This window comes from Zootoca vivipara, chromosome 2 (genome assembly GCF_965207765.1).
Source record: "Zootoca vivipara chromosome 2, rZooViv2.hap1.1, whole genome shotgun sequence".
Taxonomy (NCBI): Eukaryota; Metazoa; Chordata; class Lepidosauria; order Squamata; family Lacertidae; genus Zootoca; species Zootoca vivipara.
In genome coordinates, this window is record NC_142584.1 from 108,756,199 (window position 1) to 108,775,929 (window position 19,731).

At 50.8% G+C, this 19,731-nt stretch overlaps 1 protein-coding gene across 1 annotated transcript in view; it reads right to left on the minus strand.

The window, feature by feature from the left end:
* The window catches only part of ABHD16A (abhydrolase domain containing 16A, phospholipase), a 42,452-nt gene that overhangs the window by 7,240 nt on the left and 15,481 nt on the right, over window positions 1-19,731 (minus strand). The window contains exons 6-17 of the mRNA XM_035107034.3: window positions 19,631-19,704; window positions 18,780-18,884; window positions 17,189-17,303; window positions 16,944-17,045; window positions 10,074-10,137; window positions 8,456-8,505; window positions 5,971-6,094; window positions 4,834-4,938; window positions 2,040-2,103; window positions 920-976; window positions 633-695; window positions 200-276 (exon numbers count right to left, since the gene is read on the minus strand). Coding sequence (XP_034962925.3) covers window positions 200-276; window positions 633-695; window positions 920-976; window positions 2,040-2,103; window positions 4,834-4,938; window positions 5,971-6,094; window positions 8,456-8,505; window positions 10,074-10,137; window positions 16,944-17,045; window positions 17,189-17,303; window positions 18,780-18,884; window positions 19,631-19,704 — 1,000 coding nt within the window. The remainder of the gene's footprint in view (window positions 1-199; window positions 277-632; window positions 696-919; window positions 977-2,039; window positions 2,104-4,833; window positions 4,939-5,970; window positions 6,095-8,455; window positions 8,506-10,073; window positions 10,138-16,943; window positions 17,046-17,188; window positions 17,304-18,779; window positions 18,885-19,630; window positions 19,705-19,731) is intronic.

Genomic DNA, 19,731 nt, shown 5'->3' on the forward strand with positions numbered 1-19,731 from the left:
GGGGTCACGAAGAGTCGGACATGACTAAATGACTAAACAACAACAAAGGCAACGTGATATTAGCCTCCAGATGTCGTGGCCCCCAAACTTCCATCAGACCACTGCCCATGCTGGTTGGGGCTGATGGGAAGTTTGTAGCTCACCAGACCTGGAGGCGGACCAGGCTGTCTGCTCCTGTCCTGGCATTTGCCAACTTTACCTTCCTCCATGGGTGTGGAAGCCTCCAGCCATTCTCGTACGACTCGGATGCCCTCTTCGGCCATGACTTTGGGATACCTGGAGGTACGGAGAAGCTTGTTGAAACAAATCACAACCAGCAACAACAACAAAAGAAAGAGAAGCGAGGAGGGTCAGTGTTGGGTACAGAGGGAAGGGGAGGGCAGTGACACAGAGGAGAAGTTAAGAGATAGTAAAAAAGGGGGCTACCAAAAAAATCAGGGTATGTGGCTACATGTCAACCCACAAAAGCACCACGTAATTAATTTTTAGAACCCTTTCAAGTTAGTGGGAAAGCGGGTTTTAGCTTCACCCCGGCAGCAGTCATTGTCATACAGGAGAAAATGAGAGAGCAAGGGAACCTACAATAATTTTGAGATGGTGCAGCTGAGACTGTGATTTCAACACCTGCTCACCTGTGCTGTAATAACTTCAGAAGCAAATCATTCCCTCTGTTGGACATGATGTCTTCAGGAACCCTAGAGAACCAGAAGTGCATAGAGTTAGGACTGTATAACTCTTGTGTATTCCACCAAAGATGACAACGATTTTCCCCTAGGCCACCCTCTTCTCTGAGGCACAGCAATTATGTAAAAGCAACATTTCCACTATCTCATCGTTCACATCTCAGCTGGGACAGGTACGGCTTAGCAATGCTGCCCAGACAGCAGGCTATTTTTTCTCCACTGCAGTTTTTACTCACGTCGTAGTGATGATCTCATCTTTGGTTCTGCGCACCAGCAACACGGGGCCCTGATATCTGAAGAGGATGAGACCATGTCAAGGCACGTGCATTGTCTGAAGATTTAGTTACAGGTAGGTAGCCGTGTTGGTTTGATGTAGTCAAAACAAAATTTTAAAATTCATTCCAGTAGCACCTTAGAGACTGTCAGGGGGACGCCTTACAGAGAGCCGCCCCCTGTCATCCTTACAAGCTCCTCACCCAGCGTCAGCACGAGCAGCGAGTCAGGAGAAAGGAATGAGGAAGTGAGCGGGGAGGAGAGGGGGCTCTTTCGGGTGTCGGAGCCTCAGCGCCGCTATGAGAGAGGGCCAGGGGAGGAGAAGTCTGGAGAGATGTCAGACACAGGGCCGCCAGAAAGGAGACCGTTCCCTCCGATGCCAGAATTGAGGCGCACGCCCACCCGTAGGGCCAGGGGGCGGCGCTTTGGGGTGCCCAGGCTTTTATGCTGGGTGAGAACCTGGAAGGAGCCATTGTGGGGTTCTGACATGGACTAAGCAGTCATGTTTGCTGATATCTTTGCACTGTAAATAATATGCACAATAAAACTCTGAAAGACAAGACGGAGTGGAGCGTCTTTACTCAGGAGTAGCCGCAAACACCTCTGACAGCGACCAACTAAGTTTGTCATTGGTATGAGCTTTCGTGTGCATGCACACTTCTTCAGATGCACTGAAACAGAAGTCACCAGACGCTTATATATAGTGAGAGGGTGGGGAGGGGGTATTACTCAGAAGGGTTGTGGGAATGGGTGATTGGCTGATAGGTGTGGTAAACCTGTGGACGACTGTTAACGACTGCAATTGGTCTTACAGGAAAAAGCAAGGGGTGAGATCGCTAGAAATACCCCCTTGAAAGGCGGACAGACAGCTGCATTCCCCTGGGAAGGAAAAACCACCCTATCCATCTGGGGGCTGCCAGCCTGCCTGTTTTTTAACACCAGTTCATTTCCACCCCGGCTTTTCACTGATGTGCAAAACCCAGCTTCACTATTCCACAGATTAGATGTCAACATGTTTGCTACTTCCTCCTCATTTTCCTGCTGGCGCTTTTTCGACTATCCAGTTTTTCCTTTGCCGCCTACCTGCAAAGCTGTTCCCCGTTGTTTAGGTTCAGGTGTTGCCTCACAGTCCTGGTGACCAAGCCCCCTATGGAAGGAAGGGAAGGCGTTAGATCGGCTTCGTCCACCAGCAAGCACGTCCGCAACTCAATCCTCTTCCAGAGTTTTCACAGTAATCTGGCTTAACTCTTCCCCACCCAAAACCACCACTTATTGTGCAGTGGAGGTGGGTGGGAGGGAGGGCTGGTCACTGACAGGAAGTGGCAGAGACAAAATGGACAATTAGTAGATCCCTCCCCAGAGAAGTTCGACTGGCACCTTCATTGTACAACTTCAGGCAAAAACGTCCCTCTTTAACCAGACCTTGGGCTGATTGACACCCAGTGCCTTTTAAAAATGTGTTGGGGAGAGGGAGGGTGTTATTGGGTTGTTTTTGTTTTTATTATGCATTTTGTGTTTTTACACAGTGGAACCTCAGAAGCTGAATGCCTCAAAACTCATACGTTTCGGCTCCCGGACTATCAAAAACCAAAAGTGAGCGTTTCAGTTTCCGTACGGTTTTCAAAAGCCGAACATCTGGCGTGTGGCTTCCGATTTCTGCTGCTCCAGAGAAGCGGACACGGAGCAATGGATTCAAACTTCAAGAAAGAAGATTCCACCTAAACATTAGGAAGAACTTCCTGACAGTAAGAGCTGTTCGGCAGTGGAATTTGCTACCAAGGAGTATGGTGGAGTCTCCTTCTTTGGAGGTCTTTAAGCAGAGGCTTGACAGGCATATGTCAAGAATGCTTTGATGGTGTTTCCTGCTTGGCAGGGGATTGGACTGGATGGCCCTTGTGGTCTCTTCCAACTCTATGATTCTATGATTCTATGATTGCATACAGGAAGCTCCTGCAGCCAATCTGAAGCCACGCCTTGGTTTTCGAACCGTTCCGGGAGTCGAACGGACTCCCGGAACGGATTAAATTCAAGAACCAAGGCACGACTGCATTTTTATTTTATGTTGTGAACTGCCCTGAGATCTGTGGGTATAGGGCAGTATATAAATTTAATCATTAATATTAATTAATTAATAATAAATAGATCACCTAAGCCTGTTTGGATACCTTGTCACCTAGGATATATCTCTCATTAAAGGGCATCAAGGGGATCAAGTGGTTTCAAAGCCAAGAGTGGTGAAGAATGGACTCCCTTGGGAGGTGGTGGACTCTCCTTCCTTAGAGGATTTTAAGCAGAGGTTGGGTGGCCATCCATCATGGATGCTTTAGTTGAGATTCCTGCATTGCAGGGGGGTTGGACTAGAGGACCCTCGGGGTCCCTTCCAACTCTACAGTTCTATGACACTGACGTGGCATTAAAGGAAAGGGATCATAACCCACCAATAAGAGAACAGGGTTTGCATGTGAATGGCTTCATGTACAAGCCGTGACATCTCCACTTAAAAGGATCTCTGGGTAACCAGGCTGGGAAAATCTTATAGATCCACTGTGCATTAGGACAGACAGTGACAGGATAGATTGTTTATTTGTCTGACTGTGTAAGACAGCACTGTTTCCCTTTGAAATCTATGGGGTTTACCCCTAAAGTACACATCTAGAGGACTGTAAAGGTAAAGGGACCCCTGACCATTAGGTCCAGTCGTGACCGACGCTGGGGTTGCGGCGCTCATCTCGCTTTACTGGCCGAGGGAGCCGACGTACAGCTTCCGGGTCATGTGGCCAGCAGGACTAAGCCACTTCTGGCAAACCAGAGTAGTACACGGAAACGCTGTTTACCTTCTCCCCGGAGCGGTACCTATTTATCTACTTGCACCTTGACGTGCTTTCGAACTGCTAGGTGGGCAGGAGCAGGGACTGAACAATGGGAGCTCACCCTGTCACGGGGATTCGAACCGCCGACCTTCCGATCGGCAAGCCCTAGGCTCTGTGGTTTAACCCACAGCGCCACCCGCGTCCCAGAGGACTGTACCCATAGCTTTTTAGAATATCAGGATTCTGGGCTGACATTCGCTGCTTGCACACATTTACCGTGCACTAGTAAATATCTGCTCAACCTGTACATTTTGTAAACACCGCATCCCCTTCAAATGGGGGGTGGGATCCTCTCTAGAACACCCTCCCCTTACTCTTTGGGGAAACACACGGCAGCCACAACAGAAACCACAAATACCACACACCCTTGGTGGGTTTAAACTATGAGGAAATGGAAAGGGAAATGTAAACTAAGACGTCTGGTCCATACGAATGCCTGTCCAGGACTGGGGATCTTGGTGGGGCAGAGTGACATATTGCACAAAGGTATGGCTAAAATAGCGAAGACAAGAGTTTAGGTGGCAGAGGGAGAAACACTTTATCCCTAGCCTGGCAAACATTTTTTTGGGGGGGAGATATATGACCATGACTCAGAACAAAAATCAAGGTGAGGGGTCCCCTGAGTCCAAATTGTGGAAGAGAAGGAGATCCCCAGGATGGCCTGCTAGTGAACAGGGAACAGTGCTTATAAGCATGGGCTGTGAAACCAGGAGTTCCTGGTTCAAATCTCATCATGGGGAACGCATTTACTGACAGGCAGCCACTGAAATCTCAGCACGACCCCCCAAATCGTGTACCAAGGCTTTCAAGGGTTACTGCTAGGGTGCGCGCGATGAATGGCCTGAGCACTTAGGGGTGGGGGGGTGGAAAGCCCTGCACTGAGAAATATTGCATATTAACTCTCTGTGGTGGGGTGGATTTTATTTAAAACCCAAACAAATAAAAGGGTCTGAAAGCATTTGACCATAGTAAAAAAAGATGTGCATTTTCTGCTTGCTTCCCCTTACTCCAGCTTTCCGGCATGACCTTGAGGGCAAGAGGAACGAGGTCATCGAAGGAGGCGTCCAGAATAAGGGCACTGACATCCGGGTACGACATGGCGGCCCAAGTGGCTGTTGGGTTGAAGGAGAGAAGAGAGAGACACAGAGGAGTTATTGGAGGACTCAAAGGTTCACTGGACGGAGCCTCGACGCCACTCCGCTCCCCTGTTTGACTGCCACCAAGTTTTGACTCCTTCCCATCCTAAGGCTAAGGTTTCCTGCTCCCAAAACTTCTATCATTCCAACTCTCCGCTCTTGTCTATGGCTAGAAACATCAGAACCGTTTGTTTGTTAGCAAGGTTTCTTGAAGGCATGGTTTGCACCGGCTTATAGAAAGAGAACTTACTGGCGGACTGTCTATTGTGTCAACTCGTGGGGGAAAGGATGGGTGCTCTTTGGACTTTCAATCTCTGAGCTTAAATACCCCCCTCGCCCAATTCCAGGGGGATGACATCGTGTGCCGCCAAGACCATATAACACCGGTCCTGAAAGACCTACACTGGCTCCCAGTACATTTCCGTGCACAATTCAAAGTATTGGTGCTGACCTTTAAAGCCCTAAACGGCCTTGGCCTAGTACACCTGAAGGAGCGTCTCCACCCCCATCATTCAGCCTGGACACTCAGGTCCAGCTCCAAGGGCCTTCTGGCGGTTCCCTCACTGCGAGAAGTGAGGCTACAGGGAACCAGGCAGAGGGCCTTCTCGGTGGTGGTGCCCGTCCTGTGGAACGCCCTCCCATCAGATGTCAAGGAAATAAACAACTATCTGGCTTTTAGAATACACCTGAAAGCAGCCCTGTTTAGGGGACCTTTTAATATTTGATGTTTTATTTTTGCTTTTAATTCTGTTGGGAGCTGCCCAGAGTGGCTGGGGAAACCCAGCCAGATGGGCAGGGTATAAATAATAAATTATTTATCATCATCATCATCATCATCATCATTAGGCCTTCAAGAAGGGTTTCCTTCACAAGGCCTTGCACATATTCCCAGGAATCCAGTGGCAAATCGTGCACTGTCGTCTTCCTGCCTGTTCCAGGCCATCTCTGGCTAATCCCATTCCCCCTGCCTATCCACCCATCACAGCTCTGGCTAGCTGTGCTTCTCACCTGTAAAGCCCCCAATGGACCAGGCATAGAGGATGATGTCCTCAGGGAAGAAGCCCAAGCGGTGGATGGCGTACTGCATCACTACGTCCATGGCGTTGGCTTCATTCTGAGGCAGCGGCACTCCCTGAGGCAGGAGAGGGAAATGGTGAGCGCAAGGAGAAGCTGGGAGGGAAGACTCTTGGGAGAGTAGGGAGGGTATCATGATCAAGGAGAGCTTTGCTTTCCTCTCTGCTTCCTCTCTCTTTTTTATTTTATACTTCATGCAAACCTCCTTTTCCAATTCTTCCTCCTTCCCTATTCATTTTGTGTCATGTCTTTTAGAGACTATGAGCCCAAAAGCAGGGGCTGGCTACCTAAGCGATCTTTGTAAAATGTCCCGGGAACCATCTCAGCCGAAAGGCAGGGTAAAAATGCTTCAGATAACAAGGGACAAACAAATGTTTTCAATTGCTTGCTTGCCTCTTGAGAAGGGGCATGTCAGGGGCTGGCTGAGGAGGAATAGTGGGGACGCCCCCACTCTTCTCCTGAACCTTCCCGAGAACAGGAGGACACTACAGTGGTAACTTGGTTCTCAAACAACTTGTAACCCAAACACTGCAAACCCAGAAGCAAGTGTTCCGGTTTGCGAACTTTTTCCGAAAGCCGAACGTGCTCCGCTTTGAGTGTTACACTTCCGATTTGAATGCCACACTTCAGTTTGAGTGTTATGCTGAGTTCTGTCTGTTTTTGCTATTTATTTTGCATTTTTGTGGCTCTTTTTGTTTGTTTTTGTGACTGTGTCGAACCCAGTTCAGCTACTGATTGATTGATTGATTGATTGATTGATTGATTGTGTGACTGCAGTACATTGTCTATTATGGATCAATGGTCTCGTTAAATAGTAAAATTCATGTTAAATTGCTGTTTTAGGGGTTGTTTTTAAAAATATGGAACGGATTAATCCATTTTGCATTACGTTCTGTGGGAAAGTATGCTTTGGTTTTGGAATGGACTTCCAGAACGGATTAAGTTTGAGAACCAAGGCACCACTGTATAGATTTAGAACAGTGGTTTGCAGAAGGGGCTGCAGAGGGCAGAAGCTAGGAAACATTGGAAGAGGAACAGCAGGAAGAAGCAGCACCAGGGGAGAGACAGCTAACAGACTCACGTGTCCTTGGAAAGCATTCCTGACCCCCCCCCCCTTCTCCCAGAACCAGGCAGGCATTGAGGGTATTAGAACAGAGAGCTCAGAAGCAGAAAGCTCAGATCAGCCAAAGCAGGAGAGACGTCTAATAGGGGAGACGTAGGGGGTGAGACTTTACTTGGAGCAACACCATTATTTATGGAAGGCTGCATTCCTTCATCACTCTCTGTGAATTACTGAATAAATTGCTTGGTAAGAACTTTTATCGTTTCTCTGATTCTTGGCTGCCATCGTGGGAGGGATCTGATTCCGCAAAGCCTGACAGGGCCTCACTTCTAAGCCACACATGTCAGAAATTTAGGGTTTTCCGAGTTTGGGATTTCTGTGCAAACAGGTGCAGGGCAGTGCCATATATCACAGCTCCTTCAAGATCACCCGCATTTCCCACAGTGTGCACATGCATGCAGTAGCAAATAGCGTTGCCCTGAGCTGCAAGCAAAACACTGCTCAGGTTTCTACGAGGCAGAACAGAACAGGCTTAAAATCAGTTGTCCCAGACGCAGCAATATGAGGTCTCTTCACCCCTCTGAGTCAATCTCGGGGTTGAATGGATGCAATTGCTAGAAATGCTTGATTTCATTTGACAGGATTTAGCAACCGTGCATTTTAAGGCTGCCTGCTCTCTTTAGGCAAATGAGGAATCTTCAGAGACAAGCACCCATGGTATCCCAAGGAGAGATCAAGAATTTACTCTGCTGTGCTTGCAGGGCTGTCATTGGCAACTGGCAACAGCTGCCAGGGCTCGAATGCCTCAGCAGGGTCTGCCACAGGTGTCTGACCTGAGCAGCCCGTAAAATATATTTTCTGGCCTGATGCTTCAAGCAACGCTAGGTGGGCCAGGACCAGATGCTTTTGCAATTTCCCACGATGTACTGGAATGCTACTTTGTTTAAAAGCCAAGCTGGGTAGAGAATGAGAGACTTTAGGACAGAAGAGGCAGCTTCAACACATGGAAACTATCAGAGGTTATTATGGCTACTCTTGAGTAACGACCTTCCACATACTTGTCTTTATTGGTGCACGCTATTTACAGTGTGGTGAGCTGTCGGTTTCATGTCCGCTTATTCCGTGTCAGAATCCGGCACTGCCCCATTTTCGGGACCTGGACCAACATAAGAGTCGCAGGACAGCGAATCTCCTCCCCTTTCTCCCCCTCCTTAATTCCGTTGCCGGGTGAAAGTAGGCAGGCGCCCAGAGTCCCTGTACCCGATTCCAAATGGGTCCACCTAAATTGGATTTATCCGGACAACATCAACCAAATGCCCTAAAAGTAATCCAATTTAAAGCCTCGAAGTAGCTCACCGTGCTGCCTGCAAATCCGGGGTGATTCCATCCCAACACCGAGAATCCAGCTAGAAGGGAGAAAGAGAGAGGGTGAATTCATGGGAGGTAAGGCTGTCACTGGGCATGATGGCTGCATTTTAACTCGACCATTCAGTGCATCTCTGAACATCGGTTGCTGGAAATCCCAAGTGGGGAGAGGTGTTGTCATGGGTGGCTGGCATGATGGTGATGATGATATGATTTGTATACTGCCCTAATACCCAGGACGCGGCTGGCACTGTGGGTTAAACCACAGAGCCTAGGGCTTGCCGATCAGAAGGTCGGCTGTTTGAATCCCTGCGACGGGGTGGGCTCCCGTTGCTCGGTCCTGGCTCCTGCCAACCTAGCAGTTCGAAAGCACGTCAAAGTGCAAGTAGATAAATAGGTACCGCTCCGGCGGGAAGGTAAACGGAGTTTCCGTGTGCTGCTCTGGTTCGCCAGAAGCGGCTTTGTCATGCCGGCCACATGACCTGGAAGCTGTACACCAGCTCCCTCGGCCAATAATGCGAGTTGGAGCACCGCAAACCCAGAGTCGGTCACGACTGGACCTAATGGTCAGGGGTCCCTTTACCTTTACCAATACCCGTAGATCTCAGGGTGATCCACAACATAAAATCACAATATATGCTTTAAAAATACATAATAAAAATAAAGACAACCCAATAATCCTCCCCTCTCCCACAACACATTTTAAAAGGGCATCGTATGTTAATCAGCCAAAGGCCTGATTTATGAGGAATGCATCTCATGAATAAGGGCTTGGAAAGCCCAGCAGCAACAGGTTCTGCCCTAAGCAGGTCCCCACGAGCTTTACAAAATGTCGCCTCTGCTTCTTTGGCTGAAGGACATTTTTGCTTGTTAGCCTGTTCGTGCGGCACCGCTTCCAAGTTGCAATAAACGAGGAATTGCCGTTCATTTTATCAAGTGGAGGAGCAACTGAAGTGCAGCATTTGGGGAGCAGAAGAAGGGAAGCTCAGTTTTTTTCCCTGTGGAATGCCCTCCCACTAGAGGTCAAAGAGAACAACAATTACCAGACCTTTAGAAGGCATCTCAAGGCAGCCCTGTTTAGGGAAGCTTTTAATGTTTGATGGATTTCTGTATTTTAGTGTTTTGTTGGAAGCCGCCCAGAGTGGCTGGGGGAACCCGGCCAGATGGGCGGGGTATAAATAATAAATTATTATTATTATTATTATTATTATTATTATTATTATTATTATTATTTTCTCCCCAGCTAGATCGGAACGTACCAGGGCCAAGCATATCTCTGCATCCCAGAGAAGGGCACGTATTAGTGGAGAGTTGCACAGATGGTAAAACCCCCTGCTCTCTGGCTCAGTCCCAGAAATATCTGAAGAGGCAGCAAAAAAGGCAATTCACAGTCAAAAATTCCTGCATCAGGTTCTGGGAATCAGAAGGTCTTGACTCAGAACGTTAAGCGACACTGTCCAAGATGGAAAAATGGAACTAGAATGGTTGCGCCCAAATGTGCTTCTCTCTCTCAAACAGTACAATGAAAAGTTCCAGGAGAACCTTCCATTATAACCCTAACAGTTTTGCTTTGTTTTTTGGTGGGGGAAACGAGAGACTTGAAGCATACCATCCAGCGGAGTGGAGAGGCAGCCAACTTCATAAAAGCCTGCATTTCCTTCACAGCAAATCACCTGCAGAGACAAAGGGAGAGAGGGAAGCTATTACATTTGAAGCCAGCAGGAGATGTACCTTGTGGCAAGCGAAATCTGAAGGAGCGTCTGCACCCCCATTGTTCAGTCCGGACACTGAGGTCCAGCTCTGAGGGCCTTCTGGCGGTTCCCTTGCTAAGAGAAGGAACCAGGCAGAGGGCCTTCTTGGTAGTGACGCCTGTCCTGTGGAATGCCCTCCCTTCAGATGTCAAGGAAATAAACAACTATCCGACTTTTAGAAGACATCTGACGGCAGCCCAGTTTAGGGAAGTTTTTAATGTTTGATGTTTTATTGTGTTTTTAATATTCTGTTGGGAGCTGCCCAGAGTGGCTGGGGAAACCCAGCCAGATAGGCGGTGTGAGGGACAGGGGATATCGCGAAGTCCCTCCCCTCCTGAGTTCAAGCCCGTCCCCGAGCAAAGGGGAAAGCAGGGAGAGTTCCGATTCCAGTGGGGAAGCAGGAAGTCGTGTCCGAGGCTCAGGCAAGGTAGAGGAGCCAGGGTCCCAGGTGGGACAGGAAGGGGCAAGTAAGGGGGGAAGACCCATCCCCCCAACTCCAGAATTACGCAGGAAGAGGAGGGGCAAGAGGATGGGTCTGCCAAAGCTTTTGTGTTGGAGAAAGACGCGCCAAAAGCCATTAGGAGGTTCTGAAACCGACTGACAACATCGCTCCGTGTAAATAGCAATGACTTGAGCACTGTAAATACGCAGCACCAATAAAAGAATAAAATGCAGAGCTGCGTAGCGTCGTTACTCTGAAGTAGTCCACTCCGGCCACTGTGACAGCAACCTCCTAATCATTTTTGGGCTACTTTGGAGTTGCCGGGATGAGCGTGTCAGAGGCGGAGAAGTGGCGGCAGATCGCTGAGCAAGCCCAGCTAGAACTGCAACAGCTGTCGCTGCAGGCGCAGGGAGAATTGAAGGCAGCTAAAGAGGAGACTAAGAAGGTCCAGGACGACCGGCTACAACTTGCGGAACAGGTGAGAGAGCTCCAGGAAAAAGAGCAGCATTTAAGGGCGGTGGCGGTAGACCTCCAAAACAAGCTGGATGCAGAGAAAAACAAGGCGGGAGGGGCACCCCAAGTCCAAGTGCTGCCAGGAAGGAGAGCCGGGACCCTAGTAAGCAAGTTCAATGGAGACCCGAAGGAGTTTCAGGGCTTTGAGACTGAGATTGTGTATGCTCTTGAGCTGCACCACGATGAGTTCCCTGATGATGAGCACAGAGTAGCGTTTATTGTGGAGCACCTTACAGGGGCGGCCAGGGAGTGGCTAAGACCGTTAATTGCAACAAGGAATCCTTGCATGAAGAATGTCAAACTATTTCTAGAAGGTTTGAAAACGATGTATTCGTCCGATAGTCATATGGACCAGACTAAGGAGGAACTTCATAATTTACGCCAAGGAAATATGACAGTTCGCGCGTATTGGGCGAAATTCACCATGCTGGTGCACAGATTGGGGTGGGATCTGGAGTCTGCCCCGATGCAAGCGGCGTTTTACTTGGGGTTGCATGAGGAGGTGAAGGATGAGCTCTCGAGAGGTCCAAAGCCCAGTAATATGGATCAACTGAGCAAAGCGGCTCTGGCGGTGGGGGTGAGGCAGGAATCCAGATGGAGCGACAAGCAAGCAACGCGCGCAAAGCGGGCTTGGTTCCCACGGTCGCAGGAGAAGCCACTCCCTCAACAACCCTTTCAAGCCACGCCTGGGGCCAGTCAGGACCAGGAACCCATGCAGATTGATAGCGCGCGCGCGCGCGGGCTTTTCAAACCCCAGCGGCGCCAAGACGCAAGGAGGGAAGGGGTGGGAATTGCTTTCTCTGCAACTCCCCCCAGCATCTCGTCAGAGACTGCCCACATCGCAGGGAGTGGCAAGGAAAGGCGGGAACGGTTGTGCCCTCCCCCACTGACGCAGCACCACAGCAGGGAAACGGGAAAGCCTGGCTGCAGGAGACAAGGGGCGGCAGCCAGGCACAGTCAGCAGACAACAGCCCCAGCCCACCCACCCGCACAGAGAGGAGCAGAGCCAGCCCACCCCTCCCAGAGCAGGAGTGGTTCTAGAAGTGACGCTCACGCTCCCAAATGGCTATCCATTGACGGTCCTCGCCCTAATTGACAGTGGTGCCTCAGCCAACTTCTTCTCGAGAAACTTTGCAGAAGAGCACCAGATCCAGCTTCTGCAGCTGGATTTTCCTCTGCACGTGGCAACCATTGACGGCAGAGAGCTGCTGGGAGGGGCCATCACTCATCAAACCCCCCCCATGAGAATGACGGTTGGACGGCACTCAGAGACACTGGCATTCAACGTCACCACCATCTCAGACCCCCCAATCGTTTTGGGCATGAGCTGGCTGGCGCGCCACGACCCCTCCATAAGTTGGCATCAGAGATGCATCACTTTTGGATCGGACTTTTGCCTGGAACATTGCATGCAGCACCAACCAGGGGAGGGGCCTCCGATAGCCACGGTGGCCACCATGCACGTCAAAGGGGGTGAGGCGATACCCAAACCATACTGGGACCTGCAGGAGGTCTTCAGTGAAGCGGAGTCCGACCACCTGCCCCCACACAGGCCTTTTGACTGCCAGATCAACCTGGTGCCTGGGGCAACTATACCCCCAGCCAAGCTGTACGCCATGTCAGACCAGGAACTGGAGGATCTGCGCGCTTTTATCGACAAGAACCTCAAGCGGGGGTTCATCAGAGAAAGCAAGGCAGCAGGGGGCAGCCCGGTCTTCTGGGTGGACAAGAAAGACACGCAACAGCGCCGTCTTGTGGTGGATTTTAGACGGCTGAATTCGGTGACAGAGCCAGTGGCTTTCCCCATGCCCAGAGTGGATGATCTCCTGACAGCGGCACGCAGAGGCAAGATTTTCACCAAGCTAGACCTGAGGGGGGCGTACAACTTGATCAGGATCCGGGAAGGCGATGAGTGGAAAACCACGATGTTCACGCCTCTGGGCTCTTTTGAATATCTGGTGATGCCCTTCGGGTTGCAAGGGGGCTCAGCATGCTTCCAGGCCTTCATGCACCACGTCCTGGGGTCCCTACTCTTCAGGAAATGCTTGGTCTTTCTGGATGACATCCTTATTTACTCCAACGACCCAGTGCAGCACGTGAAGGACGTCAGGGAGGTGTTACAGCGCCTGAAGGAGAACCACCTGTATGTGAAGCTGGAGAAGTGCAAGTTTCACACCAAGGAGGTGGACTTCCTGGGCTACAAGCTGTCAGACAAGGGGCTGGCAATGGACAAGGACAAGGTGCAGACCATCCTGGACTGGCACAGCCCCAGGACGCGCAAAGATGCCCAACGCCTACTAGGCTTTGCCAACTTCTACAGGAAGTTCATCAAGAACTTCTCTCGAGTTACGGCTCCCATCACTGACTGCCTGAGAGGCAAGCAGAAGTTCAGGTGGACACCAGAGGCGCAAGCAGCGTTCGAAAGCCTCAAGAGGGTGTTCGCCTCAGACCAGAACCTGTTCCACGTGGTTCAGGACGCGCCCCTACGCATTGAAACAGATGCTTCTGATAAGGCTGTGGGCGCCATTTTGTTGCAACTGGACGCCAACAGAGAGTGGAGACCCTGTGCCTTCTTCTCCAGGAAGTTGACCCAGCCCGAGCGAAACTACACAGTTTTTGATCGGGAACTTCTTGCGATCCACGCGGCGTTCCAGCACTGGAGACACTTCCTGGTGGGCGCCAAGCACCCCATCCAGGTGTGCACAGACCACAAGAACCTGGAGTTCTGGAGAACTGCCAGGGTGCTCAACCAGCGGCAGATACGGTGGGCGGAGTTCTTCTCGAACTTCAACTTCTCCATACACTACATCCCAGGAGAGCAGAATGTCAGGGCGGATGCCCTCTCCCGCAAGCCAGAGTACATGGAGGAGGAGGCGCCACCAGCCCCAAGGCACATTTTCCCCCCGTCGGCATGGTCCTGCGGAGCAGCAGTGGTGAGCGAGGCAGAACTCACAGCACTGACGGCAGCGGATGAATTTGCCAACCGCATCTTCAGAGAACTGAGAGGGGGGAGGGAGCAGGCAAAAGACTTTGCAGAACGCAGAGGGCTGCTTTTCTACAAGGGTGCGCTGTACCTACCCACCACCCAGCTTCGACGTACGGTCCTCAAGCAGATGCACGACAACCCTACAGCGGGGCATTTTGGAAGGGACAAGACCACTCACCTAGTCATGAGACACTTCTGGTGGCCAGGGGTGAGGGAAGATGTTCGAGACTATGTAAGGGGCTGTACCACCTGCCAGCGGGCGAAGGTGGTCAGAGCAGCGCCACCAGGGTTGCTGGAGCCCTTAGCCACACCACACAGGCCGTGGGAAGTGGTGTCCATGGACTTCATCACAGATCTGCCTTCGTCCAGGGGTAAGACTGCAGTGTTGGTGGTGGTGGACCTCATGTCCAAAATGTGTCACTTTATACCGTGTGCCAGGGCAGTCTCGGCAGAAGAGACAGCCAAACTGTTTGTTGATCACATTTTCAGACTGCATGGATTACCTTTAAGGGTTATTTCGGATCGTGGCCGCCAATTTGTTTCCAGGTTCTGGCGGCGGCTCATGAACCTCCTGCAGGTGGAGGTCAGCTTGTCGACGGCTAGACACCCGCAGACCAACGGACAAGCGGAGAGGGTCAACGCCATTCTGCAGCAGTACCTGAGATGCTACGTCAGCCAGCGGCAAACGGACTGGGTGGATCGCTTGCCACTAGCAGAATTTGCCTACAACAATGCAGTGCACGTCTCCACAGGGGTGTCGCCCTTTAAGGCCAATTACGGGCGCGACCTCAGATCTTTCCCAGAGAGGGAGAGGGAGGAGGAGGAGGAGGGCCCACAGGCTGAGGATTGGGCAGAGGAACTGGAGACGGTGCACCAGCAGCTCAGAGAACACTTGGAGAGGGCCAAGGAAGCGTACAAAAAGGGGGCAGATCGCCACAGGCGACAAGGGGAGGTCATCAGGGTGGGGGACAAGGTGTGGTTGTCCTCGGAGGGCCTTCCCACCAGAGGGAGGTGCAAAAAGCTGGCACCCAAATGGCTGGGCCCCTTCACGGTCACGCAACAGGTCAACCCGGTGGCATACAGGCTGGCACTGCCAGAGGACATGAGGGTGCATCCAGTGTTTCATAGATCGCTGCTGTCGCCGTACAGGGAAAGCAGCAGGCTCAGAGACAGCGAACAAACCCCCGAGGGAGGGGGGGAGAGGGAAAGCAGGGAGCAACTCAATGAGGCCACGGCCATCCTGGATTCAAGGTGGGGGGTGGGGGGCCTGGAGTACCTCATGGCATGGGAGGATGCTCCACCGTCCCAGAATGAATGGGTTCCCGCCACTCAGATACAGGAGGAATTCTTGGTGGAAGAATTTCACGCCCTCTTTCCCCACAGACCCAAGCCCTGGCACATGGAAAGGGAGGGGGAGGAGGAGGAGGCACGGGAGAACAGCTCACCATGGCGCTGGGAAGCGGAGTTTGAGGAACCAGAGGATGAGGTATGGGTGTCGCCAAGATCCACCCAGTCAGAGGAAGGAGCAGATTGGCAAAACATTTTTACCCCCACCAGCTCTGACGCCACGGACTTTTTGGGATTCCCGTCCTCCCAGGCGGAAGGGGGGGGCTCGCAGGACTGGGGGGAGGTGTTCACACCAACGGGCTCGGAGAGCACCGAGTTTTTAGGCTTCCAGTCGTCACCGACACATGGGGGGGGCCTGGGGAGGGGTGAAGGAGAGCTTGGGAGGGGGGTGGATGTGAGGGACAGGGGATATCGCGAAGTCCCTCCCCTCCTGAGTTCAAGCCCGTCCCCGAGCAAAGGGGAAAGCAGGGAGAGTTCCGATTCCAGTGGGGAAGCAGGAAGTCGTGTCCGAGGCTCAGGCAAGGTAGAGGAGCCAGGGTCCCAGGTGGGACAGGAAGGGGCAAGTAAGGGGGGAAGACCCATCCCCCCAACTCCAGAATTACGCAGGAAGAGGAGGGGCAAGAGGATGGGTCTGCCAAAGCTTTTGTGTTGGAGAAAGACGCGCCAAAAGCCATTAGGAGGTTCTGAAACCGACTGACAACATCGCTCCGTGTAAATAGCAATGACTTGAGCACTGTAAATACGCAGCACCAATAAAAGAATAAAATGCAGAGCTGCGTAGCGTCGTTACTCTGAAGTAGTCCACTCCGGCCACTGTGACAGGCGGGGTATAAATTATATTTACTAGCTGGCCCTGCCACGCGTTGCCGTGGCTAATCCCTGTGACTGCCACCACCCTGTGTCGATCCATGACGTATCATGTCCCCTCTTCCCCCCACCCCCGGGTCATCCCTGTGAGTGGCCCCACCGTGTCCTGACCTATCCCATCCCCTCCTCCCCCCAACACCCACCCAAGCAAGTCAGTACCTCCATTCGGCCTAATCTGTAAAGGCTTCGGCCTAGTATGTAAACGGCAGCCAAGATGCTGTTGAGAGGGAAGGTTCTTTTCCCAGCATGCACTTTTGGGTGAGTTGTGTGTTCTGTAACACGGGGGTTTGGGGTTTTTATGTGGCGTAGGTGTGACATCTGTCTTAGCAAACTTTATAAGATTAATCTTACGGTAGCATGGGACGTTGTGTGCAAATTTGAGGGCTATCGGTCAAGCGGTTTCGGTGAAAAGTGGAAACACACCCACATGCCGTTTTTACATATATATATATATATATATATGATTACTACTACAGTACTACTATTATTACACCCTTCCTTCATCTCTTGCCCCTGCACAGCACTGGATGAATGAACAAGATATTGGGTGCTGGTCCTTGGGTGTCAGCTCACCAGTTTCCTGCCTTGCGGCTCAAAGGTCTCTCTGCGGTCCATGAACATGGTGTCGATTTCATTTCCATCGCAAGCCGCCAGCTTTGCTCGCTTCCCGTTGCACTGCAACATACAAGAGGGACAGAGCACGATTGGGATTTAAGCCTCTTAGCTCCCCAGGTGCAAAATGAAGCCGGGAAGTAGCACCTCCGTGTCGTCCGGCTACGGAGAAACTGATCACAGCTTCTCGGAGAGCTGGCACTCACTTCCTCCACCAGTCGGGCCTGCCCTTGGAGCAACATGGGCATGAGGGCCTTCTGCAGTAGATACACAGAGCCTGGGTACAGCATGCGTCGCCCAAAGGTGTGAGCCACTAGGAAGCTGTCAAGGAAAAAAGAAAAAAAAGGAGAAATAAGGGATCGGTGTCTGCAAAACATGCAACCGCCATGCTGAGCTTTGCACTGGGGGAGTCCCCAACCATGGATGGAAAACTCAGTGGAAAGTTTGCGGCTCATTGCATCGCCAGCAAACCATGCTCTGGGCTCCCCAACCTCTCGCATCCCTGACAAAAACAAACAAGCAGACAAATGAAGAATTTACCCTCGCGACCCCGACACAAAAACTCTGCACATATACTAAGCAAAAGAAGGAAGGTTCATTATCTTCCCTCTTTCTCCCCATCAACCTCACCCTGTCTAGGACAACAGTGTCTTAGAGCAAATATAACTGACCTGTAGAAAGGACTCTATGAATTGAAAACAGAGACCCTTGTTAACTATGAAAATCCTTTAATAAAAACCATTTAAAAAAATTAGCTGGCCCTCCCCGTTCCCACCACAGCCAATGAGGAACCCAAGAGTCCAAGAGACTCTCTTCCCCCCACCAGCCATTCATTCATTCATTCATTCATTCATTCATTCATTCATTCTCCTTTCAACTTAATATCCAGCCCTCCTCATATACAGTCAAACCTCGGTTCTCAAACAGCTCCATTCTCAAACGTTTTGGTTCCTGAACGCCCCAAACCTGGAAGGAAGTGCTCCAGTTTTTGAACGTTCCTCGGAACACAAACGTCCGATGTGGCTTCCACTGTGCAAAAACCTAGCTGCCGGCCAATCGGAAGCCGCGCCTCGGAACTCAAACGTTTCAGAAGTCGAACGGTCTTCCGGAACGGATTACATTCAAGTTCCAAGGTTTCACTGTACAGTGGTAGCTTGGTTCTCAAACTTAATCCGTTCCGGAAGTTGGTTCCAAAACCAATGCGTGCTTTCCCATAGAACGTAATGCAAAATGGATTAATCCATTCCAGACTTTTAGAAACAACCCTTAAATCAGCAATTTAACATGAATTACACTATCTAACGAGACCATTGGTCCATAAAATGAAAACAATAAATAGTGTACTCCAGTCACACAATCAATCATTCAGTAGCTGAACTGGGTTCCACACAGTCACAAAAACGAAACAAAAAGAGCCACAAAAAAGCAAAATAAATAGCAAAAACAGACAGACCTCAGCGTAACACTCAAAACGGAAGTGTGGCACTCAAATCAGAAGCATAACATTTAAAACGGAGCATGTTTGGCTTCTGGACACTTACTTCCGGGTTTGCAGTGTTTGGGTTCCAAGTTGTTTGAGTACCAAGGCGTTTGAGAACCAAGGTACCACTGTACTGAACAATCAACCAATCAAAGCTGCTGAGTAGAATATGAGACAGCCAATCTTTGAGCACGTTTAAGTTGGGCTCCTGGCATGTCAAAAGGCCAAACACTGATAATTGTGGGCATCAGCAGGCAGGGGCTCATGCTTCCAAGCTATACTTTGCAAAAGGGCAAAGAGCGAAAAAGGAGGTTTACCTGGCAATCTGGCAGGGCAGCTTTTTAAGGGTGTGGAGGAAGCCGTTGACAGCACTCCGGTGCTTTGGTTCTGACCGCAACAGGGGAACATTTCGGGAATCTGACCTGCAGGAGGGAGTGGGAAGTGAATACCCCGACTTCTCTTCTCTGGTGCCCTCCAGGTGCTCCGAGGGCTACAATACGCGTCAGTTCCATGCCCCAAACATCTGGAGGGCAACAGGTTGGTGAAAGTTGCCCTAGAGATAGCGGAGAACATATGCATATTTGGGAGGTAAATAGGCAGCTATGTACCCCAACTAGGTAATGTGCAAAAATGACACGCTGGAATTTACACACATTTGCCGGTGAATGTGCAAAGTCTCCAAGGAAGAATGTGCACATCAACCAGAAAGGTATGAAATGTCTCAATTCATGAATGCTCTTTCCACATCACTTGGAGACGTCATGCATTGGCTAGCATGCAAATCCCCAGCTGGTGCCATTCATATGTGTTTTCCAATATGTCTGGAGATCCTGGAAAGCTCAGTGGGTTAGAGCGTGGTCTGATAATGCCACGGTTGCAGGTTCAATCCCTGCATGGGACGGCTGCATATTCCTGCCTTGCAGGGGGTTAGAATAGATGATCCTCAGGGTCTCTTCCAACTCACAATCCTGTGATTGTGCACATTGCTGGGCTTTTATGCACATTCTAATCACATCTACTGGAACATAACATGATTAACTATAGCAGGGAAGCCTATAGCAGGAAACACTGGCTTTTCCTAAGCAAGAGCTGCCTTCAAGGGCAAGGAATGTGGAGAGTGGAGAAGAGACCAGGAGGACGGACTCCTGTTTCCTCCCAACCCACTCACCGACTCGTAGCGTCATCCCACCGAAAATCCACAGGCCAGCTCCGGAAATCAAAGTTGTAACTGGCGAGTTTCTTCTGCAATGCGGAGAAAGCGTGAGAAAA